The sequence below is a fragment of the Typha latifolia genome, chromosome 3 (assembly GCF_019914945.1).
Source record: "Typha latifolia isolate L0001 chromosome 3, TyphaL0001v2, whole genome shotgun sequence".
Lineage (NCBI taxonomy): Eukaryota > Viridiplantae > Streptophyta > Magnoliopsida > Poales > Typhaceae > Typha > Typha latifolia.
In genome coordinates this window covers 3,614,973-3,640,791 of record NC_133088.1, presented here as the reverse complement: position 1 = coordinate 3,640,791, position 25,819 = coordinate 3,614,973, and the positions used below count along the sequence as shown (strand labels likewise).

Here is a 25,819-nt window from a genome sequence, read left to right as displayed (position 1 = left end):
TATCTTATTTTATTAAATTATTGAGACTTAATCTTATATTTATTAAAATTTAACGACTATAAAAATTTTTATAGAGGAAATTAAAATAGATTGCGCTATTTTTTTTATTTGGCCTATTCTGTCTTATGGTATGACTCACTTGTAGTCTGCTTTTTAAGAAGATTGATCTATGTGTTCAGCTTAGGTGTGCTCGATAGTTAGGAAGTGGAGTTTAATAAAATGACTATCTTTGTTTTTAGTACGTGGATGACCGCCAATTCAGAAAATTGACACAATAATATTAAATATAAGACTATAGATTATATAATTACCAAAATGACCACAAAACAATAGTGTCATCCAGCTTAATGACCTCCTTTCTTTTCCCATAAATCATGGTCTTGGCTTTCTTTTAATTTTTGCCCAAGATATAAAAACACTATCAATATGCTGATAAAACTCAATTCAGTTCCTATGCTTATATTTATAAAAAAAATTCTATTGTTTCTTTCGAACCAATTGTTTTAGAAACAACCTGCCATCCTTCATGATCCTTTGAGTGCATCTGTGCATGTATAATTCAAAAATAGATATTTTTTTTATAGCCACTCCAATTCCTCCTTAATAGATTATCCCTGTTTATGTATAATTTTAGGCAAATACTCTAGTACCCCTCTAAAATTTATAATTTTAATTTAACGGTTATAATAACTAGTTTTCATACTCGGTACTATTCTAAAATCACATTACTTTAAAATATGGGCATATTAGTCAAGAAGATTTAATTATATGTGTCTATCTTTAAGATTACACGTTCTTTTCTTCCATTAATATTTCTCTATCTTATATATGATTGTGATAGATATGGTTACATCTTAATATAGGAGATATCATTTAATACTAGACAATTTAAACAATAGACTTCAATTTAAATATGATTATCTATCTCTATCTATTATTAAATTTTAATTTAAATCAATCTTAACAAACGAGAGATATATGTAAATAATAAAAGATAATCAATGAGATAAAATTTAATTAAACTTCCATCAAATTAATTATAAAAATATATCAACATTCTTATTCTGATATATATGTCTTTTATTTGATAATTTATTAAGATAATATCATTGTCAAATAAATAATGTGCAAGAATATTGAACCAGTAATATCTTTTAAATTTTTTGCATTCTTATATTATTCCTTTGAGAATTTTAATCGTTAGATATTCATCAAACTGATTAATAAACAATTATCTCTACGGTATGAAAGAAGCGCTCATAATTTTATTATAATAATTAGTTTAAATTATAAAAATTAAAGTTAAAAAAGAGATGTCTCATTATAAATAGCTCAAAAGAGGGAGGTCTTAATCATAAAATTACTGAAACAAGGTGTTTGTTTTGAACAAAAAATATTATCTTATTTGCATAATAATGTACTTTTTTGTCATTTTGCAATTTATGGCATGCGGATACTACCGCATGCTAATTTTTGGAGCATCCGGTGAAGGTGTTTACTAATAATGCAATAGAATATATGCACTTATTCGCCTTACGATATGCAAGCCGCGTGATAAGATACGAATAGGAGGTTTGAATAATTGAATTATTAATACTATAAAACTAGGATAAATTATTTTATCCGGTCCAAACTTCAAACGCACGGACATGTGATTACTGGAATTTGACTTATTAATTAGCGCTAAACTATTGGGGCAATAGTTTAATTTATTCCATTGGAAAGGGTTACAATGATTAATGTTCTCTCCTGACATCTATTTGGGAGCCTGCGCTCTAAAAAGTTTAGTTGTACTTTAGCTAATGAGATGGTTAACTCTATGTTAAGTTTTTAAAACAGTTGGTGACTTGATAACTATCAGACAGACAACTCTATACTATAATCTTTATTTGTGAGGTCGAAATTTTTTGATGCCAATCGTAATGTTTGACTGTTTACTTTATTTGCTTTAAAGAATAGTTAAATTGTAGAATCTAGGGGGTCTAGCAATCGTAATAGAATAATTTATTTTTCTTAATATTAAATTAGTTAGAGTTTTATTTTCAAAGTAAAATGCTGTATCAATTCATAATTTTTTTTTGTTTCGGTAAATTAAGTTTATAAGAGGGCTAATTTGGTAAAAAAAGTTCGAAAATTTCTACCATAACATCGTTCGAACAAGAGAGAGCATCTCTCGTCTTCTCACAAGAAAAGGCAAAATAAAAAAATAAAATAATAATAATAAAAAAAGACGAGAGATATCTCATTCTTCTTCTATGCGGGAACCCGGCCAGCCGCCTTCCTAACGTTTGACGCCCAATCCACTACGAAATCCGAGGTTCGCAAAACGGATTCCGTGCAAAGCCCTGAATAGCAACATAATTTCCACGAACGCCGATTGGTATTACTGCACACGTGTCCGTCTTCTACTCCCTTCCGTGGGACCCGCACGACCAAGGAATTCTCACCCATCCTCGCACCCAACGCCTTCCTTCGTCTTCCCCTACTCGCTCCCGTCTCCAAAAAGAAAAGGAAAATAAGAGCTCTCTTTTTCTTTATCTTCCTCTTTCTTTTTCTCTCCCTTGCGTTCTTGGATCCCGCTAGGGTTAGGGATTGGACGAGGAGGTAAAGGGAGGCGGAGAGGGAGGGATGAAGGTGGAGAAGTCGCAGGTGTGGCAGCCGTGCAAGAAGAAGAGAAGCTGAGGTATTGAGGTGGATTGGGGGATTTGAGAAGAGGGGGAAAGATGAGCGCGATGGGACCGAGGACAAGGGTGGGAAAGTACGAGCTCGGGAGGACGCTCGGGGAGGGGACCTTCGCCAAGGTCAAGTTCGCGAGGAACGTGGAGACGGGGGAGAATGTTGCCATCAAGATCCTTGACAAGGAGAAGGTCCTGCGTCACAAGATGATTGGCCAGGTTCGTTTAGTTTCTCCTTTTGTTGTGATATGCTTTATTTTCCGCAATTCATGACGATTTCGTTGGTTTTTTTATCCTATTGCGTGCTTGAATTGGAGAAGGAATGGATGATAATTCGGTATGTTGGTCCAAGCAAAAGGATAAAGACGGACTTTTATAATTAGCTTTAGGATTTGATTACTTCATCCTCTGTAACATGATCCTTTCTGATGCAGAAATAGATCAGAAGCCCAAATGTGATCAGAGTTTTTTACTGTCCATTTTCTGATGCTTCTGTTCTTAGTTCGTCTCTTATACCAGCTGCAAGATATTGTTCATAAGATCACCATATCTTTCTTTTACTCAACCCCTTTTTCGTTATCTATTTCTATTTTTTTTATAAACAGGTTGCATTGAAATAGAAAGTCTATTCTTTTATAAACAAAAAGTCCACTTTTTGCGAGTTTCTCTTTCTCTGGTGGTCCTTTTTCCAATTACATGTCTGTGCAAACAGCATTCTTGCCAAGACTTCGATGCTCTGCAAACTGTTATGTCTGCAAATTAAGGAGCCGATTATTTCATAATTGTCTCGAAAAAATACGCCAGCTGTTGAGGTACTTTGATGTAGCCCTCCTCCTACAGGCTTCATACTGATTACGAAAAGATAGATAGATATAGCCAACTATGGGTTGTCATGGCATAAACCCATGTTGTTGTTGTTGTCGGTGGTGGTGGTGGTATGGACTTGTGGGAGCCTTCATTGTTGTGCCTGATTTCTTATGCCACTAAAATAAGGCTGTTGAATTGTCTTAGTGTTACGATCCGACCATAAGAGTCAAGTCAGTTAAGTTTTGTCGAGTTAAGTTTAGTTGGTTGCTTTTGCTTATTACTTTTAGACTTGAATTAAAGTAGATAATCCACATATGTATGCCTAGTAGGTCGAGTTAGATTTGACTTGCTATGTCTCTACTCTTATAATAGTTGTCATTATTATTTGGGGATCATGAAATGGTAAAATGAATATTGAGTTTAGCTAATTATTTATTTTGCATTTACTGTTTACCGTTTATCCGTAGTAGTTAGATTGTCTTTACTTTTTTAGGAGTAGACTTTAATCCTAGAACCCTTTCAAGCTACTAAATCCTAGCTATCTCCTTCCTCCACGAACCGCCCCTACCATATGATCGACCTCTATCATTCCACGACCATCCGCCACCTTCCGACGACCTCCGCAACATCGAATGATCCGTTCCAGCCCGATCCTAATCTCCCCTCACTATTTTGAGCATAACTTCTTGCTCCGATCTCTAAATCTACTCAAACCAGAACCAAAAGAACCCAAACACGTGAGGCTATCACCCATTAAAATTTTATAATTTTCTTAATGAACGACTCATTCTAGATCTGATTTGTAACACTTAGTTGCTCTATAAATAAGACAGGTGTGAAGATTCATCCGTTAAGACATATTATCTTTATGATTTGTATCTCATTTTGAGAGCAGCTAAGTTGTTTTTGTTTATTTATTGTTTGATATATTTCTCACAAGAGCATATTCTATTGTACCTTTTTTGTGCTTACTTTGCAATTGAGCATGATGAGAATGTTACTCGGATGATATATCATAAGTTTTCTGTATTAATTATCATTTACTTTGTTTATTTAATACCTATGCTGATTTTTCAAATCATTGGATGGCTATTTAATTTTTTTTTGGTCTCGCAAGATCGTTTGACATCTTCATATATGCTGTAGATAAAACGTGAAATTTCAACAATGAAGCTGATCAAGCACCCTAATGTCATACGTATGTATGAGGTGAGGCATTGAAGTTGTTTTCATATTGCACGTTCATGAAGTTCCTTTGGCTGTTATGTCATGAGATGTTGATCATATTTATAGGTCATGCAGAGTTCTTTGTCTGTAAAGGTTGGCTTTACGAGCTGTGCATTAAGTGGATGACTTTTGCTGTGCCTTTTTCAATCTGATATGATTTTTGTTGTACCTTTTCTGTCTTATATGTCTTGTTTAATACTCTGCCACTGTGTGAATTGTAAATGGAAGATGATGCGACAAGCTTCAACTTGCATGTTACTGTAGAATTCGTTGCCTATAATTTCTTCCATGGGCTGCTCTCTTAATGATTGCATTTCTTGCATAGGTGATGGCCAGCAAAACGAAGATCTATATAGTGTTGGAGTTTGTGACTGGAGGAGAACTCTTTGACAAAATTGTAAGGCCTTGTTTACATTTCGGTTCAATTATGCTTTTTCTAGTTTGCAGGTGGTAGAGCCGCATATTTCTCTCTGTTGTTCCTAATACCATTTTTTTTCACATTAGGCTTCTCGTGGAAGACTGAAGGAGGATGAGGCGAGAAAATATTTTCAACAGCTAATCAATGCTGTGGACTACTGTCATAGCAGAGGTGTCTTTCACAGAGATCTAAAGGTGAAACAAGATAAAAATCTTCCCAATATATAGTAGCATAAATATCTTATTAGATATGCTACTTTTTGTAAATCTCAGATCTAAGTACATATTAAGTTAGAGTAGGTTCTATCTTCTAACAAGGTTTTGTTAACAGCCAGAAAATCTGTTGCTGGATGCGAGTGGGGTTCTTAAAGTGTCAGATTTTGGTCTAAGTGCATTACCTCAGCAACTTCGTGTAAGTATAAGGACTTCATTTGATATATCAGATACATTTTATGTATCTATGGATCGAGTAGGTTAGTCCTGGTGAAATTCCATGCTTGCAACTTCTTTCTTGCTATTTCTTTCTTTTCATCTCATAGGAACTTCAAACTGAACATTATTTTGATTTCTTTTGATATACTGCATCATTATTGATTGTTCAAGTATCATTCTCGCCCCTGTTTGTTGATTTCTGGGAATTTCCTGAAGTAATAATTTTGAGCAAATATTTACTTGTATTACATCATTCGATGTCTTATTTTGGCCCTTCCAGGAGGATGGGTTGCTCCATACGACATGTGGTACCCCGAATTATGTTGCACCTGAGGTAACTTTTGTTCTTTTGTCTGTATTAAAGCGCGCCAATCATGTCTTTGATATCTTCACTACTTCTGTTTTCAGATTTGTGGTTTCTTCTGAGATGTTGGTTCAATCTTTGGTTAGGTTATTAACAACAAAGGTTATGATGGGGCAAAGGCAGATCTATGGTCTTGTGGGGTAATTCTTTTCGTCCTTATGGCAGGATACCTGCCTTTTGAAGATACAAACCTTATGTCCCTTTACAAAAAGGTGAGATTTTGTGCAAAGAAATGTTTTATTGATATATTGATTGCGTAATTAACTGGATAGAGTTATGAGAAAAATTGCCTGCTGACTTGACTGAAGTTGGATGCAGATCTTTAAAGCAGAGTTTTCTTGCCCCTCTTGGTTTTCGACGAGCGCAAAGAAACTTATCAAAAAGATCTTGGACCCCAATCCACAGACTGTAAGTTGTGCTGTTTCAATTACACTGAGCAGTGTAAATTTAATTAGACAAATCCTAGCATTTTTGTTCTTATGATTGTAAACAACTTATAGAATAAGATTGAATTTGAGCCATTTGCAGCGAATTTCTATCTCTCAAGTCGTTGAAAATGAATGGTTTAAGAAGGGATATCAGCCTCCTTGTTTTGAAATACCAGATGTTAATCTTGATGATGTCAATGCAATTTTCAACGAATCTGGGGTAAATTTTAAATATTTCTTTTCCTGGTAGAAGCTTTTAACATTCGTTAACTAACAGTTTGAACAATTCATCTTCCATATATAGGGGACAGTGAATCTTGTTGTCGAGAGACGAGAAGAAGGGCCTTCTTTGATGAATGCTTTTGAGCTTATTTCAACTTCTCAAGGTCTCAATCTTGGTACTCTCTTCGAGAAGCAAATGGTAACTTCAGCATTAAAATTAGGATCTAGTTTTGTTCTTTCTTAAAACATTGCGTCTCCCTTATCTTTTTGAAGCATATCTATATTTCATGGGCACTTGATTATGAACAAAAGAATATTCATCTCAATTCTCAATTGGCCAGGGAATTCTTTTTCTTTTTCCATTTCTTTATTGTGATATATTGGCTACCATCATGTTTGTTACTATGTTTTGTATTCAACTAAGTGGAATTTTTTGTCAATCTAAGCTATTGGCATGTTGTTCAGGGCCTTGTTAAACGGGAAACAAGATTTGCATCGAGACTTCCTGCAAGTGAGATACTCTCAAAAATTGAAGCAGCAGCCGCTCCTCTGGGATTTAACATAGAGAAAAACAATTATAAGGTCTTGTTCACTATCATTGTAGTCTAGCTCTAGTTCCAACAGTATATTCTTAGTGAAGAATATGATTCATCTGTCAAGTTTACATAAAATATTACATGTAAATTAGCACCTTTCAGCGTCTCTCTCTGTGTTCTCGATTTTTTTCGTAATTATTTTTTTTTACAGTTTGGCAACGATCTCTCTCTTACCTCTTTTGCAGTTGTGTTCTATTCCAGAATATTTTTTTTCTCTGAATTATTTATTGGTGCTCCTTTTATACAACTAATAGTAAGAGTTTTGTGCTATTAGCTAAAACTTCAAGGAGAAAAACATGGGAGGAAAGGACAGCTAGCCATTGCAACAGAGGTACTAGTTCCCTATGCTCCCCTGTGTACTTCATAAATTCACATATAGATATAATTATTTTCTGAGCTTTGTTGTATGTTCACCCATAGGTATTTGAAGTAGCACCTTCATTATCCATGGTGGAGCTTCGAAAGTCTAAAGGAGACACACTTGAATTTCACAAGGTGAATCGATGGGATCTCTTCTAGAATTTTCTTGTTTATATCCGTTTTACAGACTTTGCTCAAGTTGTTCTCGCTTACTATTACCATTTCAGTTTTACAATAATATTTCCACGGGCCTGAAAGATATCATCTGGAAGTCAAAGGAGGATCAAAATGAAGCCAATGAAGCCAATGGGAGTTAGCTTTCCACTCACAAAAATACTTTGCATGAGGTTCAAAGCACAATATCTATAATATGGACCATTGAAGAACTTGCAGATATGCTGGATGTTGTTCTTGTTCTATTTGGTGAGACAGCCAGCTTTACATATGTTATGTGGCCTTTCGCAATTTTAAACACTTCTCTAGAGGTGCAAGCTTAAGCTTGATACCATGTAGATAGTATATGTCGTCTTATATTTGTTCAAAGAGTGCCATTTATCAAGTCCTGGATGTTATGAAGTGATAAGTGAGAAGTAAAGAAATGTAATGATAATACTAGAGGGCAAAGTACTAATAAGACCTCATCAGCTTTCTGGTAATGCCATCATAATTGCATTGAAATTTGCTCCTTATCTTCATACTTCTTGTGTTGTGTGGTAAATTATAGTTATCCATACTACTTTTTGTTGAATTTTTTTTGGAATTGTTCATGCTCACAGCAAATTCAATACACTCTAGATAATCCAACATTAAATATCCAGAAACTTTCAGCTAACTTGATGTTAAATAATAAACCAAACACAGAGTTATGTCAATCTAATCATTTGAGACCCAAACTAACATGATTGATCAGGGATAATAATATTTAGATCCGTCTTACCTCTTGCCTATTTCTACATAGATTTGATCATTTGTTTTTTTTTCCAACATATTGACACCGTAATTATTAAAAGCATTTGAAATATTTTTTCCATTATTTATTCATTAAACTTTTTTATTAAAAAAACAATATTTGAGTGTCACGTGAAAAACTCTAGGTCTTCTAGGACTATTTAACATTTCTTTTAGAAGAAAAAATAATTATTTAAATATTTTTTATTAACACATGGGAGAAAGGAATTTTCATAATTTAAGATATTTTTCATTAAAGCTGTCGTCCAATCATTACCTCATCGATGGTCACCTCTGGGAAAAATTCTAATCGGACGGTCAGTAATATCTCCGAGAACCACGGAGGTCTCCCTCCCATCACCAAAAATTACCGATGATCATCAAGGTAACAAGAAAGCTAATCCAACGGATGGGATCTTTTACAACTGATCAATACTGTGGGCGAGTCCAACCTCCGGATCAGATGACAATTGACGCGTTAAGGCCGGACCGGGCCCGCAAATCCGACGGTCCAGATCGCGAAGGGATGTACTGGACGTTGATCGAGTCGCCAGTGCGTAGAGCGCACCAGGGGCGCAATTTAGCGCTGATCGGCATCTCTTCCTCCCGCTGTATAAAGGAGCCCAAGGAGGAGCGGAGTAAAGGGATTTTCCCCCTTTTTAGAGAGAGAGAGCGAGAGAGAGAGAGAGAGATGCGAGAAGAGGTAATAAGCTCGGGTACGGCGGAGCCCTTCGCGCTCGCGAGGTCTTCTTCCCCTCCTCAGACTCCGGCGGCGAGGTATCAACTCTCTCTCTCTCTCTCTATATATATATATACGCCAATTTTTTTTTTTTTTTTTTTTGAGTATGGTTGCTCGATTTTGCAAGAAACAATTTCTTGATCTCTTGTGGCTGTTTGCTTTGATTCTGGAGATATACTGTTTCGTTTTACGCGACTTGTTGAAGCAAAACCCTAGAGTTGGAAGTCACTAGGTCATGAATCATGAGTGGTGGGTGGGGAGTCCGAGTGATTTCGATTGCGTCGAAGTTCGGAAGGAAAGGCTTTGATTTGACCAGGGTTTTAGGATTTGTCAGGTTCCGAACATTGGAGGTGAATGGTAGGGAGTGTGGGTAAATGGAGCAGGTTATAGGGCTTTAACGAGGTTTCCTTCTTTGATTTCTTTTTGTCTAATTACATCGATGGCTAGGTATTAAGTAGGGAGTTAATTATTTATCGGAACTTGACGATCTACCTCTCTTTGAAGCTTTTACATATTGCAGTAATGACCATGCCATTTTTTTTTATCTAGGTTCTTATAATAGTAGCCTTTCATCAAAATTTCATCTTTGAATGTGTATGACAATGTTGACTACTTGATTGATGATCCAAGGGCACTTTGAACATTTGATTGGAGCACAGTGTTTTTCTTTGTCAATTGGTCTCCTAACATTGAGATTTGTAATTTTTCAGAGTTGTCCACAACAAATGTTGAAGAATGTGAATACAACTCAGTCTGCTAGCCTGAATTGCCATAACCTTATGAAGTTGGTATATTTGGGAATATTTATTCCCACAAATATATAGCCATACTGTCAATTATAATTAATTGACTTTTACTATTACATGTATTTTAGCATGCTCCAAGAGGCCTCAATTCTTGTCGTATGCTTCAAATACAATCATGACTCCTCGTCAAATTATTTCATCTCTTATTTCCCGGTTCTTAAATTCTCTGACCAAGTTAAGCTAGATCAGACATGTTCCGGAGGTTTACGTCTTGTTGCCTGATTAGTGTGGATTACTGGGTTATGCAGTGTGGATTACTGGGTTATGCACTTATTCTTCAAATTCATTGCCATCAAATAAATAATCATGTGTAGGGCACACTTGATGTGGATATCTGAGAAGGTTCTGTTGAAAGGGCGCAACTTTAAGACTTGGCTTCTTGTTTCTAGCTACAACAATCTAGTATTACTGATAGGCTGCTAGTTTCAAGTGTAGGGCAAAGTAAAAAAGAGAGGGTCTTATATGTGCAGAGATTTGATTCTTACTAAATAAGAATGTGTGTGTGTGTGTTTGACATTTTCCGTTACTCTTATTGTCATCATTTGAGACCATCTTGTTCTCCACCATTGTGTAGTTTCGGGTTAACTTACCTATCTTTTTGTTTAATTCTTGCTCTTCAATATTTTTGTTAGATTCATAAGATTTTAGCGCTACTATCTTTTAGTTTTATTCTTCATGGATGAAAAATGGCTGTCCAGTTGAACTTAATATTTGACAAGTGGGTGCCCTGATGGTGGTGAATGTCAAGGAAAAATCAGAATAAAACCAAATTTCACTATCTAGAGGGAAAAATTATTTTTCATTTAAAGAGAAAGATACGGAGGATGTAAGAAATATCATAATTAAGGTGTATTACTAAAACAGAAGATATAAGTAAAACACTAGGGAAATAATTTATAATGTGATTTTTCTTATAAGCACTAGGGAATTAAAATTTCTTACGAGCAGCCCTGATTTGCATTCTCTGTATTGTGATACACCTTAATCCAATATTTTTCATCAGGTTTTAGCATTGTTTTCAAAGGCAGCCACCATGGCGGGGCGGCAAGCCAGCCGCCCCACCATGCAACTAGGCAGCCTGTTAATGGCAGGTAGGTTGCCATTCCTCCTTCCCTTCTTCTTCTTCCTCTTCTTTGCTCTCTTTCTACTTTGGGAACCCATTTCTCCTTTTCTCTCTCTTTGCTTTGGGAATCCACCATTTCTCTTTTCAAAACATTGTAGGGGTTTCCAATGTAGAGAGGAGTCTCTTTCTAAGTTGGGAATCCATTTATCTTTTTCTCTCTCTCTACATTGAGAAATAGTGAGATAAATTGTCGTGTTCCATATATACATATGGATTAACCTATAGTTAATTTGTCATATTTTGTTGTCATGGTTGTAAATTACTATTAAAATTTTTATAGATGCTATATTAATATAATATATATCACATATAATTATATTTTATATATTTAAAAGTTAGGCCGCCTTGGCGCTAGGCAGTCAACCTGCCACCTGCGACCACTTTTCAATACACTGGCTTTTAGTGTTTACTACTTATGAGAAGAATAATGGCTGTTACTGAACTTTTCTCCAATCGTCAAATGCATGATTTGTCTTTTTTTTTCATTCTTACATTTAGCTTGCTAAATTCTGAAATCTGCATGTCAGTTCTGCTGGAGCTTCCTCACCTGCTGCAGCTACTAATGCAGCCAGCATAGATTGGCTTGGTAGTGCACAAGGCTCCAAAGCTGGTTCTTTTTCTTGTGTTGGACCCCGCCCCCCTCGGACTTCCTTAAGCACAAATGCCGGTAGCTCAACTTTGGGATCCTCACAACCTTCATGCAGACCATGGGAACGGGGAGACTTGCTTCGCCGCCTTGCCACATTTAAGCCATCAAATTGGTTTGCAAAACCAAAGGTAAACACCGATTACCTTTTAGTAGACCAAAATTTAGTCTGTCACCTTTGATTACATGATAAATAGGTGCTCTAGTTGTAGCTTGGTTATGCTTTATTTAACAATCAATGGTAGGTTAGATGACTCATGGACTTGGAGCTAATAGTATTTATTATGCACTTGCAGTTCGTGTGATTGTTATTTGACGGAGAGTATTGCTATGAATAGCTGTTAGACACTCCTTTTATGTTTTCTACCTTCTTTAGTGTTTCTTTGTAATGCAAGGATGGCCTTCTATAAAGATATGAGGATGGAAGCAAACATATCTTCTATCCCAACATTCTCTTGATTTATTGTTGTCTCTTCAGTTTTTAGTTCCCATGATTAGTCATCATGATTCTATCTGAAAGTCCTATATGTTTTGATCTGGGATGCAATTTTAATGACTTATAAGCATTTGGTATGCAAGATTTTGTTTGCTATTTCTGATGCCTAAAGCTGCAGAAAAAGGTAATTATGAAAACTTCTTTGCCTAATCATATGATGAAGTTACAATTTTTATTTTTTTCTTTATTTCTAATTATTCAAGTTCTTTGCTGATTCTTTCAATTCTGTTTCTTGCCTCCAACTTCATTAATCCTGATTCTTTACTTACAAAACTAGTTCCAGTTCTGCAGTGGCAGGCTCTAAAACTCTAAGCGCTACACTGATTTTTTAAATAAAATTATTTCTCCTTTGATCTCCAATACACAACACCGAAACATATTTTATTTTTGACAGATGCATGCCCGAATAGTCTTGAGTTTCCACCTTTCCATTAATGCATATTGTCGGCTATTTCTTTCTGTTTGTTTGCTTTTGGCCTAAAAGCATTAATATATAATATCTGCAGACAGCTAGTTCACTGGCTTGTGCAAAGAGAGGTTGGATGAATATTGATACGGACATAATTGAATGCGAGTCATGTGGTGCACAACTTACATTCACCGCAGTATCTTCCTGGACACCTGCCGAAGGTATAAATTGATACTAGAATGATGGCATTGCATTTAGTTATTTGTATATAATGAAAGTAAGTTTCAAAAGGAACTAGGGTTCATCAATTTGGAAAGGCAAAGTTGTGTTTCAAAGAAATATACGAATGAAAGCTTTAAAGACATCGAATGATGTAGTGTGTTTCCTGAGAATTCTGATGGCTCGTAAATACAAAATAAGATAGTTAGCATTGGCCTAATTGTATCGAGGTCATGCTATCTATTTTAGGAAATATTATTCTACTGACTTCTTTCACTGCAACTATTTGTAATACTAAAACTTTCCAGCTCTTAATTATTGAACTTGTCATGGTAGCTGATCATGCTGGGGAAGCTTTTGCTGGTCAGCTTAATTCAGGACATAAGGTGACTTGTCCTTGGAAAGGAAATAGCTGTGCTGACAGCTTGGTGCAGTTCCCACCGACTCCTCCGTCAGCACTTATTGGGGGTTATAAAGATCGGTGTGATGGACTCTTGCAGTTCACCTCTCTTCCAGTGATAGCTTCATCTGCTATTGAAAGTATGAGGCTCACAAGGAGCACTCAAATTGAACGCCTTCTGTCACAACCACAAACATTTTTATCTGGCGAATTAGGCTGCAAAGCAGATAGCACACTGGGAATAGAATTCTCCAGAGAGGATGCCATTTGTAGCTATTCTCATGTATGATGTTCTATCATCTCTTGATGCTTTCTAGCTGCTATAGTGATTACTTCATTGCTTGATCACAGATTCAGTCTTTTACTTGTACGTTCCGTTTTTTTGTTCCTTTATAAATTGTTTCATGTAATTTGAATAGGCACAAAAGCTTATAAGCCTTTGTGGATGGGAGCCTAGATGGCTTCCAGATGTCCAAGACTATGAAGAAAACTCGACACAATCAGCTAGAAATGCATGTTCTATTGGCCCTACAGGGAACCAACTTCAGTCCCACCTCCCTGGACTTAGTAAGAATGCATTTTCTGCTTCAGTTAAAAAAGATACAGGGGAAAGAAAAAGGTTTATTAGAGAACCAAGGTACAATAGGAGGTCTCCTTTACTGGATTGCAGCTTATGTGGAACTACTGTAAGAATTTGGGATTTCCGCACAGTGCCCCGTCCTGCTCGGTTTGGCCCAAACAACATTGACACTCCTGATGCAGGCAAAAAGTTGACGCGTGGGGTAAGTGCAGCTAGTGGAGTCAATGGATGGGTTGCTGCTGATGGCATGGAAAAGGAGCAGGTTGAAGGTCGTGATCAGGAAGCAACAAATGATGAGGGGAAATCACTATCAAATGCTGCTGTTGATTTGAATTTGACAATGGCTGGCGGATTACCATCAACTCAATGTGATATGCCAGCAATGTCTGAACATTTTGGTGACGGAGGCATGGGGAGAGATCTAATGATAGGACAGCCTACTGGAAGTGAGGTTGGTGATCGTGCAGCTTCATACGAGTCACGTGGTCCAAGCTCTAGGAAACGTAATCTGGAGGAAGGTGGGAGCACAGTTGACAGGCCACAAGACAGGATTCAGCAGGCTGACAGTGTTGAAGGGACTGTTATTGACCGTGATGGCGATGAAGTTGATGGCGGCATGGAGGATTCAGATGGCCCAGCAAAACGTGCTCGTGGGTTTGATATCTTTGATACCTACTGTCCACCATGTAGGATAGATTCTTCTGGTGCTGGTCCCAGTCGCAATTTGTGCTTTGATATTGATATAGATGTTAACAGAGTTGATACTTTCAAAGAAGAGAATGAAGTAGCTGTTGGCCATGCAAGCTTCCCATCTACTAGAGATTCTGCCAGGGCATCCTCTGTCATTGCAATGGATACTATCTGTCATAATGGGGAGGAAGATTCAATGGAAAGTGTTGAGAACTATCCTGGAGATGTTGATGATGTTCATTTACCCTCTCCCAGCATGCATAGGAACCTTGACATGAATGATGCCTTGGATTTCAACTATAGCAATCAAGTACAGCAAAGCACATGCTTACAACCTGCTGCTGGAAGTGTTGCCAGAGAAATGGGTGGCAGCAGTACTAACGAGGGGGAAGAAGTTCTCAATGCAGATACTGCTACTGCTCATGCCAGGGACCGTTTTAGCTTAGGCATTAGTGGAGGGAGTGTTGGTATGGGTGCAAGTCATGAAGCTGAAATCCATGGGGTTGATGTTTCTGTGCATAGAACAGAGAGTATTGTTGGCGATGCAGAACCAGTCACTGAAGTCACCGAGAATCTGGGGCAAACTGGTGAATCAGTTCCAGGACCTGGATTAATGGATGAATTTGTCCCAGAAGAAGTCGGTCGAGAGGATCCTCATGGTGATAGCCAAGACATGGTGTCTCAGTCAATAGGCAGAGCTGACAGTGGTTCAAAAATTTGTGGTTCAGCTAAAGCTGATTCTGTTGAAAGTGGTAAAAAAGTTAGCCATGCTCTGGGTCATGATAGCAGCGTCCATCCTTCACTTTCTTGCAATGCAGTAATACATTCCGGGTATGAAGCATCCAAGGAAGAAGTGACCCAAACTGGCAAAGAATCTGCTGCCGATTTGGTGTCAGATTATGATCCTGGAAATGGAATAGGTACTATATCTATCTCTCTTAGAGATAATCTCAATCTTGTCATAGATATATTTGGAATTTGACAAATTAGTATACTGACCATTATCAGAAGATACATCCAATGCATGTTTCAGTTATCTTGTGCCTGTGTTGCCTTTTAATGATATATCTTTCAAAAGAAGTTGCATTATTATGCTAGTTCATGACTGTTCACATGTCCCAAAATTTTGTTGGCTCATGTTGATGTGTGACGTAGCAGACATTCTAGATTTTTTTGATCAGAGGTTTCGAAATTCGGGATCGGCTGCTAAAAGAAATAATATGTATCGATCATATTGGCCAACCATATCCAATCAAACTATTTTTTATTATGTAAAATACAGAAGGATATTTAGAAAAGTGACAAAAATAAGAATAATAAAAATTACTCACATATGAAGTCTAAAAAAATACTCATTCAAGACCATGAATTGAGTTAGAACGATAAATTTTTATGCTTATAAATTACCGCTACAAAAGGGAAATAAAGAGATCTAGTTTCGATCAATATGACTAAATCTGATCGATCCTAGACTGAAACCAGCCACCACCATATTGGTTTCAGGGTAATATTGGAATCGGCTATGGGCAATCTTGATCCGTTTTGGCCAATCCATCTCAAGATCAGTCAAAACTGGGATCCATGGTTTTGTTTTTTTGTTTTTATTTTTTATTTTTGTTTGATTCTCTTTTCACAGCTAATGAAAATTTATATTTTTCCAACAGGGACAGCGAATGGAGAAAATGACTATGAAAAGGATGTTGGAGAATTTGATCCCATTAAGCATCACAACAGTTATTGTCCTTGGGTAAATGGAAATGTTGCTGCTGCTGGTTGTAACAGTGATAGTGGTTCTAGTTCAAGCAGTTCAGTAGCTATTTGTGGTTGGCAGCTTACATTGGACGCCCTGGATACTATGCAATCTCTTGGTCATGTTCCAAATCAGATAATGCGGTCCGAGTCTGCTGCTTCTCTGTACAAGGTATATGCGTTGATTATTTTATTGTTACATTCTCTCTACAGGATTGGGATAAAGAGATCAGATGATTTCTTTCGTTGGCCTCTAACCTGTAAGGCACTTCTTAAGAGAAAAAGACTGTTCTCAGTACCAAGAATACGAGTTATGCAAATGTTGGTTGGAGTAGCTGGATCATTAGCTTGCTAGCATGTGGGGGGGGGGGGTAGAAGAAGAATGTCACAGGAGTTAGAAGAATTGACCCAAATTGGGAGGGCACCATGTGTGAGTATACAATGAGAATTCTAATCGGAGTGAAGCCCATTTATTGGGTGGAAGTGAAGTGTTCTTTCCTGCCATTGTTTTATGTTGGAAAGTGCTTGATTAGATGCACGTATGGCTTAGCTCGCCTTTTTCATTTTGCTACAGACTGTTGGCATACTAATTTTTCCATGTGTTGCTGTTTAAAGTTTCCATGATTTGTTCTAAGTAAACCATCTTGTTGTGTCTATCTGTCTATGACTTGTTTCTACTGAATGAGATCAGAGGATCTAAAGATATCAGTTTGACCAAGATGAGAACTTATTTTCATTCATTGTAACAAGCATATAGTGTAAGAATGCCTGCATGCACTGAATTTCCTTATGTAAGGAGTCTATGATGAGTCAGTACACACAGATTCAGGCTAGCGCAACTTTCTTATTCTATGCATGAGTTTCTGTTTGCCTGTCAAATTTCCTTATTCTTGTAAATTGTACTTCTATAAGGTTGTGGCAATAGTATCTTTGTCTGGTACTAGAGGCTAGATTTATTCTCCATATTCTTGATAAGTATCAATTTTTGAATGTTCGATGAAACCCAGATTTCTCATCCTATTGATTCATGCAAGCTTTTTCACGTGTGCAGGATGATCATGTAACTCCTAACCACAAACTTGTGGCACGCCACTCTGCAAGTAAAAGCCATGGCAAGCACTGATTTGAGACTTAAATATGTTGGTAGGTAATGATGTTTTAACTCATATTTGAGATTATCGTCCAATCTTGCCTAGACTATAGCATTACAAAAGTAACAAGCACCTGTCCACTCTTTTCTTTCTACAAGGGATTTTGTTTCCAAGGTCTGGTCAGCTAACTGATTGAAAACAATACCACGTCTGAGTTCTATTGTCAATATTAGGTACAACCTTGTTATCTAAAATTTGGCTGTACCTTAAACGTGAAATAGTTCTCCTATCTTTAGCTCTATCACCACTAGTAGAGTATATGCAGTTTGCAGGGGAGAGAGTCTCACGCTTCAATTTGTATAGATTAATTTTTTGTGTCTAGAGAACAATACTAATTCTCAAATATGAAACAAGGATTTTAATAGTTTGAAAGTAAATTTTATCGGTTGTAGGCTCTTTGGACTTGTAATTTTCATTCTCTAATTTTATATGGAACCTTTGCTCACGAAAGAACGCAAAGGTGGTACTAACTTGTCTTACAGCCAGGTTTGTGAGCTGGGGTTCTGGCGGGAAGACGCTATATTTATAGCAGCTCAAACCAAAAGGGCGAGGATAGCATATGTAATTTTATTTTATTTTCTTTCTTTCTTTCTTTACGTATGTAAGAGAGACGAGTAGAGACGCTCTTTAGCAGGTATTGGCATTGGTTTGTATCCTAAAAGAGAGAACATTATGTTGTTAACTGAGACTAACATGTGCTTCGGACTGTGTTTGAAACCCGTATAATGTTGTCAGTACCCATCACATTCATTGTATTGTTAAATTATGGATTTGAGAATCTGAAGAAGTTTCTCATGCTTCTTGTTTCTAATTCCAATTTTTTTTCCAACTATTTCTTTTCGTTTGGTCAATGATTTCAACTGATAGTATGCCTTCTTTGCCTTGTAACTTAGCTGCAACAAAATTCAGAAGCTACATGCTTTTCCAATAAAATAAATGCATAATGCGTTCAAAATGAAGCCCTCATATAGCTCTACCTACAACTGAGGTGTCTCGATTGAATCAAAGGTTAAAAAAAAAGAACAGGAAAAAAACTTAACATGCTCTCTAATTCCAGTGGCACGTTTAGTGGATTCAGGTCTGAGCACAGCTGCGATGGTGCCGAGGTGCCCAGGAATGTTCACCTACAGAAGAACGAGCATTGAGAAATCCCCGCACAGAACTTTGCTTCCCATGGGATGAAGGTGCCTCTTCCCGTTATTGTGAAAGATTACTGATGAAAAAGTTCAGCAAGGTAACAACCATAGGAACGAGTGGGTGACCTCGCCGCAACGTAACCAAGTCTTGGACATCGGAATCCAGTCGTCAAGTCTCTTTGTAGAAGCCACCAGTGGTAGGGTAGATATTTCTGACATGGGAAGCAACACGTATATTCATATTAGTACACCGATAGATAAGGCAAAATTCATGCATCTTGTGGCAAATTACAATGTGCTCAACCAAATGCATTAAATGCTGTCAAACAGCTTCAAGGATTACAGTGGTAACAGCTGCAATTTGCTGCACTTCATACTGTGTTAAACAAGTATTACCATATATTCAACATGAGGTGATGATACCTTGACTATGAGGAAAGGTGAGGGAATTATTGCTGAGAAGCTTGCTTGCCGCTATCTCAGGAGTTAGCATATGTGCGTATGTTGGTAATAAAGTGTTGGGTACTGAATCAACCTGCCAGGCTGCCACAAAAATTAGAAGACAAAAGGGTAATAAAAGGAGCATGACATCTGAGTTGGAAATTCAGATTATTTCAAAGGAAGGACAGAGCTAAAGTCTATGGCAAGTGCATCTGCTAAGTCAGGCTTAATAGAATGACCAAATACCTCTGGAGAAGTTTCATTAAAAAAAAAAGAACCTCTAGAAAAGAGAGTAAAAAGTGTAACTTAATCATTATTCATGTGCGAGTTACACATGAACTAATAGTGCAATTTAAGTTCCTGCAAACAGAAAACAACTCTCAACCTTCACATCGGGCTGTCAATCCTGCTCGACTTTCATGATCAACTCGTTTGACTAAAAAATTCTGCTCAATGTCCAGAAGTTGATTTAGGAGATGAGATGAATATGAGCCGAAGATTGAAATAAACAAAGCTGAATATGACCAAGCAAACTCACTCGTGTTCAGTTCTAGATATCTTGGTTATTTTCATATCATGTCATGCATGTAAAACATATGTCATTATTAATGTAATACTTCTACTATAAGAGAATATGTCTTTAAGGAATTAGACTACAAATTCTATGATAAAACTTTGAAAAAAGTTGCAACACTTTTGTAGAATTGAGTGAGGTTCCTGGTTCACAAAAGCACATTCCAAGGTGAGAAAAATGCGAAAGTACTTCAGCAAATTGGTGTATTTCCTAAACATATGTATTAATTTTTATGACTCAATACAACTGGCAGTATTGATATCAGGTTTCAGAGCAAGGAGGTAGTAGTGCCAATCCAATAGAGGAACAGATTATATATGGTCCAAGATAATGGAATGGCAGAGAGATAATAATACGATGTTCATAAAGTTTCCCTTAGGCTATGATATATTAACTACTGTACTTCTTGTACGTCGGGAAAGAACATAAATACAAACCTGCTCATTGGTGTTCCTCCATCATGGATGATAATACTCAAAGTAGTGTACCATTTCATGCACAAAAATGCTGAGCATTCATCTATAGTGCTAATCCACCCTCAAGTTGCTATTTGAAACATGTAATTCTCCAAGCATCCGGTTCAACATATGTAAGAAACAACTGTCCAGTAAGACTCGGACATAAATAAATTCTACTGATCTTGAGGCAAGAGAATCCCTCTCTCAACAAACTTAATCATAAGCTTTCCTGCATCATTTGTGTGTCTATTTGAGAGCAGCCTGTCATTAACTTTCTGACACAGCTTAATATCAGGAATTAAGTTCCTCTGAAACATTCTGCAGGCTACTTTATAAGATTGCAATGGAAGACCTTTCTTAAGAAAACTCTCCATCAATCTGTGACATGTCTGTGCATCTGCTTTTGAGGCTGTTCTCAAAACTTTCCCCAAGATTTTATATGCGTCGTCAAGTTTTCCAAGTCCACAAAGCTTCTCAATGACCTGATTGTATGCAGTTCTAAACTCCTGCTTCAGTAGCATCTTCTCTAGCAACTGGAGTAACTCTTCCACCTTATCCTTCTCGCAGTACCTGTGTATGACCGTCCTATATGTAACAGGTGTGGGAACCAATCCCCTATGAAGCATCATTTTTACAAGCTCTGTTGCTTCTTCAATTCTACCTTTCTTTCCCAAAGCATCAACAACAACTGTATAAGTTACAACATCAGGATGTCTGTTGCTCAGATACATGTCATCCAGCAAAGATAGTGCAGACTCCAAATCCCCCTCCTGACAAAATCCATGAATTACGGTGGTAAAATTTACCACATTGATAGGACAGCCATTGCTTTGACATTCCTCCATAAATATTTTTGCTTTTCCTGACTTTCTCTCTCGACAGAGTGCATGAATCAGTAAATTAATCTCGACTATTGTTGGACGGAAACCATTTCTTAGCATTTGCATCACCAAATCACAAGCTTCTTTCAATTTTCCCTCTCTCCTCAGTCCATGCATGACAACACTATATGTAATAGCACTTGGAGTCCACCATTCTTCCTCACTCTTATTTAGCATATCCCATGCCTCCAATGAGTTCCCAATTCTGCACAACCCGTTCAATAATGCAGTGTATGTAACAGTGTTTGGCTTGCAACCATTCTTATGCATATGTTTCAGCATCTTTCTTGCCTGTTCAATTTTTCCTATTCGGCAAAACCCATTTACGACCGCACTGTATGTCACCACATCAGGATAACAGCCCTTAGAGAACATCTCACCAACAAGCCCTTTTGCCTCCTCCAACCTCCCATCTTGACAAAAAGAATGCACAACTGCACTGTACCCAACCTCATCGACACGAAAACCTCTGCTCTCTGATTCCCTTAGAAACTCAAGTGCTTCGTCTGCATGTCCATGCTTGGAGAACACATGTATCAGCGTATTGTAAGTAACCTGATCAGGAAACAAATTTGCCTCCAATTTCATTTTCTCCAACATATCCCTAACCTCTGCAACTCTTCTCTCCTTGCATAAAACACACATCACCGTGTAGTAACTAATCTTGTCAGGAGAGCAACCTTTCGTAGCCATCTCTTGAATCATCTCCAAAGCATCCTCAACACGGCGGACATCACAGAACCCTTTTATGAGGCAATTATATGTGATAACGTTCGGACTAATCCCCACCCTCTGCATCCTATCCAAGAACTGCAATGCCTTCTCCAACCGATTGGCCATCACAAGCACATGGATTGCAGCATTGCAAACTGACAAATTTGGCCCGCACCCGTCCTTCTGCATCAAATTCAACACCCTCATGGCACTCCGTAACTTGCCAGCTCGGCTATATGAGACCATCAAGTACCCAAACACCTCTGGTCGCCGACTAATCCCCCGCCGTATCATCAACCTTAGGATCCGTCTCGCGGCCTCACACAGCTTCGTCTTGCTGAGTGACTCAAGCATAGTGTCATACACCTCGGGGGCGTGCCGGTACCTCCATTGCCGATCAGCCCAGTGAAAGACGCTCACAGAGACACGCTCATCATGCTGTGCACGGAGGACGGCGCATACTTGCCGGGGTTTGAGGCTTCTCAACAAGTGCCGCAGCTGGGATTCCAGCTTCGGATTCCACGCATGGCGGAGCCCGATCAATCTGCAAGTTTCTTTAACCAAGGGGTTTCTCGATTCATCCGTTTCATTTTCTTCTTCTTCTTCTTCTTCTTCTTCTTCTTCTTCTCCTCCTCCTCCTCTGTCCTTCTCGACTTCTTCCTTCGGTTTGGCATTCTGATCGAATAAATCCAACACCCCAAACTCGTCACCGTCATTACGATCATCGCCGTCTTCCTCATCGGAATCGTCTTCTCCATAAAGAGCATCTATTTCTCCAAATTGGCGAGGTGGGGTTGGATCTCCGGAACCCAAACACCTACCTTTTCCTCCAAAAGCTACACCCGATGCGTTTGTATCATCAAGGTCGCTCCTTTCTTCTTCTTCTACGAAGCCACCCAAGCGAGGGTTAGGATTACGGTCTGAAGATGCGGCGGACGAGAAGTGGGAAGAGGCATCAAGAACGGGGATAGAGCTAAAATGCTTCTTGGATAGAATAAGGAGACTGGACTTCAAACCCCTTTCTAGGGTTTTAGGCATCCTATCCGGAGAAGAAAAAGGGCAGGGATTAAGAACACAAGAATCTATACAGATAACAAGCAGCGCTGCCCAAACTAGCCCGAAGCCCGACAAACTTGCCCAAGTTCTTGGGATCGACCGTCGACGACGCCCAAACCTGCAACGACTTTTTAGAGTAGATGCCGTGACTGGTAACGGGTGACGACTTTTTAACCTGAATATTTTCCCGCTGTTTAAATAATTTATATAATTTTTGCTGTGTGAGAAGTAGATGCCATGGACCGTAAGTAATTCTTAGAGTAGATTTGGGAAATTATATTTTATCTTCCTCTCATTTAGCTCAATTTTATAAAGTTTATTTTGAAGACTTAATTCTGAGCGGTTGTTATTCTTTTTATTATATCTGATTAAATCAGAGGTTAAATTTAAAAATAATTATTTAAAATAAAATTATAGAGTATGAGATTTGTATTCCATAATTTCTAACACATACTGATTGAATTCTAAACGATAAATATATAATAAATATAATAAATATTTATTATTTCAAATTTGGTAATTATTGATCTAGAGGCATTAAAAATCTTATATAATCTTTACAACTTTATTTTTAGTAAGGATCAAATATAATAATAAAAATTTATACTTTAATTAAGATCTTATGAGAGTTGAGTGCATAAGTTAAAAGTACAAAATAATTTTATAAAATTGAGCGATACAGCACGACGATAAGTGCAATTAATCATAGTAAATTTTATCAATACACGGAGATAATGATCTATTAAGTGCTTTTTTTGGAAGACGATTTATAAACAATACCATTTCTTTGTATATAGAATGTTTTTCGTAACAACATTCTACGTAGAAAAGAATTATTTTATATCATATTGGTATATTAATAAATTATAATATTTTGCATCTTAGAAATTATAGTAATTTTAGAAATAGTTTCGACGGTATTGTATTTTAAAAAATAGTTTTCATAGTATAGCTCATAGGCATCCAACTTAAAAAATTTACAATCTAGATGCCCAATCAATTCCTAGAAAAGTGTAGCACTAATATTTCTTTTGCCAAGGCAGCCAAACATCATGGAATCAATCCTATTTTGAATCATATTGAACTTCATCACTCTTTTCGTAGTTGCGGTGTTCATAACCTATCAAATCTCTCGCTAAGTCAACTTATTAGGGCTTGGACTCAGCTGCTTGGATCAGGCTCGACTCAAATTAAGTTGATCCAAATCTAAAAAGAAAAATATTAAAATTAATTTTAATCTGAACCTAAGCCAAAACCTATTGAGCGCTCGGCTTAATAAGCTCGAATTTATATATAACTTATAATTGTTAGATTGAGATCTAATGACTCATGTCTCTCACCGACAAAATCCCTAACATTCCTAACCTATCCCAATTGTGATGTAATAAAATAGGATTCAAAGGGGGAGACAGTGACAAGGTTCTGGACGTTAGCAAAGAGGTGGTGCTTGAAGAGGGTTTTGTGTGTATGGCGGGCTGAGTTGCTGACAATGTAGATGAGTTAGAATTAGGAGGGGTAGGCAAAGGCGAGGTACTCCATATCGACAAGGAGATTGATGGAGGAGGAGACATCGGGGAGGCAATGTGGGAATCCGATGGGACGAGTCATCGACGAAGAGGGTGGGGAGGTTGATCATGGGGGATGAAGTGGTTGGGGGTAAAGAACGTGATAAAGAGGGCCCACGGTGGAGGTAGGATGCTATGTGAAATTCTACACAAGGAAAAATAGAATGTGATTATAGTAAAGGTAGGCTCATTTAGGGCTTGGGCTACACTAAAATTAAGCCGAGTCAAGCCTTAAAAAAACTCATACTCATTTACACACGTAATTTGGAGGAATGGATGAAGGTGATTCGATTTTAGTTTTGGAACTCTCTATTGTGGTATGTGCTGGGAAAAATATAACTCTATTGAAGGTGGTGGTTTGTTAGGTTTCAAGAATAAAATGTTCAGCTTTTGGATAGTAGATCGCACCTCAATCTCCTTCCCTTGTATTGTATTGTTTCATTTTTTTAAATAAAAGGAAAGATTTTATAAGCTAACTTCTATACTTATAAAATGCTCTGTTCTATCAAAATTAATAAGATTCAACCAACACGACGATTACTCTCTCTAAAAATATAGTAAACTTTATAATTTTGATAATTACAAGTAAAAAAATTTATGACTTCAACTATAGCTTCCGATGACCAAGCGGCTCAGTAACACCTTTTCAACAGTTGGCCAAATAGAGAGAATCAGACTCAACGATGATATTCTAAATTTCTCTCTCTCTCAAAAATAGAAGCACTCCTCTCACAGCCACCGTTTTAGCCATTAGAATGGAATTGTACTACGTGTCCCTGAGCTTGTCAAAATATGAAGCCTGCACCTCTAATTTTCTCTTTGTTCTCGAAAGAAGAGTCCACCGATAAGGAGAAGGTGGTCTCATTGTATTGTGTTGTTAATGTATGCATAGAATATATTGAGAGGTATAAAGAGTCCAAGTGATCTCGACCCAGCCCAATAGCAGCCTCTTCCTATACCAATAGAGTTTTATCACAAGAGCCTTTTTTTGATTTTTTTGCCGAAACTAATAATAAGAGAAATAGGTTAGTTTGAAAACAATTTAGGGAGGTAGATCAGTGGTAGTTTGGTGCATATAACCGCTATCAACGCAAACAAATATTTACTTATTGTATATTTTGATTAACACTTTAGATTGCTAACATTGCTAAGATCATAAGATATTTCACAACATAGACGGGCAAAAAATATAATATATAGAAAGATAATAATTATCTGCAAAGAAAATAGTACCGTACGTAGGTAGCGAGCGTATCATAACGTGGATTTAAGTAATCTTAGGGACTAATGGCGATTAATATTTAATACTGATCCTAAGCTCTTACGTTGATAATTATATGGAGAACTGAGGGCATTTAAGTAATTGTACTGTAATGAAATATCATGTGGCGAGCAGCCGACACGAAAAGCGGCGCATCGCGGGGTTCGTTCTTCGGACCAATTGACTTCTTCTTCTTTATTTAAATTTGTTTTCTTCTTCTTCTTTTTTTCAAATTTTAAATTCAAATCT

The 25,819-nt window shown here is 37.3% G+C and overlaps 2 protein-coding genes across 3 annotated transcripts; one reads left to right on the top strand and one right to left on the bottom strand.

Annotated features, from left to right (window-relative positions):
- Nucleotides 1–2,474: 2,474 nt before the first annotated feature.
- LOC140783525 (uncharacterized) lies at nucleotides 2,475–18,295 on the top strand. The gene is made up of 23 exons (XM_073130430.1): nucleotides 2,475–2,894; nucleotides 4,629–4,691; nucleotides 5,035–5,106; nucleotides 5,214–5,321; nucleotides 5,458–5,538; nucleotides 5,839–5,892; nucleotides 6,009–6,134; nucleotides 6,241–6,330; nucleotides 6,451–6,570; nucleotides 6,655–6,771; nucleotides 7,038–7,154; nucleotides 7,443–7,499; nucleotides 7,589–7,663; nucleotides 7,756–7,840; nucleotides 7,922–8,013; nucleotides 8,940–9,253; nucleotides 11,672–11,921; nucleotides 12,793–12,916; nucleotides 13,251–13,597; nucleotides 13,734–15,504; nucleotides 16,249–16,505; nucleotides 17,385–17,476; nucleotides 17,967–18,295. The coding sequence occupies exons 1-22, from the start codon at nucleotides 2,724–2,726 to the stop codon at nucleotides 17,454–17,456; spliced, it is 4,563 nt and encodes a 1,520-aa protein (XP_072986531.1). The 5' UTR covers nucleotides 2,475–2,723; the 3' UTR covers nucleotides 17,457–17,476; nucleotides 17,967–18,295.
- An 83-nt stretch (nucleotides 18,296–18,378) lies between these two features.
- On the bottom strand, nucleotides 18,379–22,884 carry LOC140783775 (uncharacterized). 2 transcript variants are annotated; one of them, XM_073130815.1, is made up of 3 exons: nucleotides 20,073–22,884; nucleotides 19,044–19,155; nucleotides 18,379–18,832 (listed from the first exon to the last, which is right to left on the bottom strand). In XM_073130815.1, the coding sequence occupies exon 1, from the start codon at nucleotides 22,724–22,726 to the stop codon at nucleotides 20,267–20,269; it is 2,460 nt and encodes an 819-aa protein (XP_072986916.1). In that variant the 5' UTR covers nucleotides 22,727–22,884; the 3' UTR covers nucleotides 18,379–18,832; nucleotides 19,044–19,155; nucleotides 20,073–20,266. The 2 variants fall into 2 exon arrangements, with proteins under 2 accessions (XP_072986916.1, XP_072986915.1); XM_073130814.1 differs by having other exon boundaries at nucleotides 19,044–19,163; nucleotides 20,073–22,876.
- Nucleotides 22,885–25,819: the final 2,935 nt, after the last annotated feature.

Bases quoted from the DNA above. Each gene is read 5' to 3' on its own strand.
- LOC140783525 (XM_073130430.1), top strand. From the start codon at position 2,724: ATGAGCGCGATGGGACCGAGGACAAGGGTGGGAAAGTACGAGCTCGGG. The intron at 8,014-8,939 runs GTGCAAGCTTAA...CCTCCGGATCAG, and splicing joins TTTTAAACACTTCTCTAGAG to ATGACAATTGACGCGTTAAG. The intron at 15,505-16,248 runs GTACTATATCTA...TTTTTCCAACAG, and splicing joins TGATCCTGGAAATGGAATAG to GGACAGCGAATGGAGAAAAT.
- LOC140783775 (XM_073130815.1), bottom strand. From the start codon at position 22,726: ATGCCTAAAACCCTAGAAAGGGGTTTGAAGTCCAGTCTCCTTATTCTA.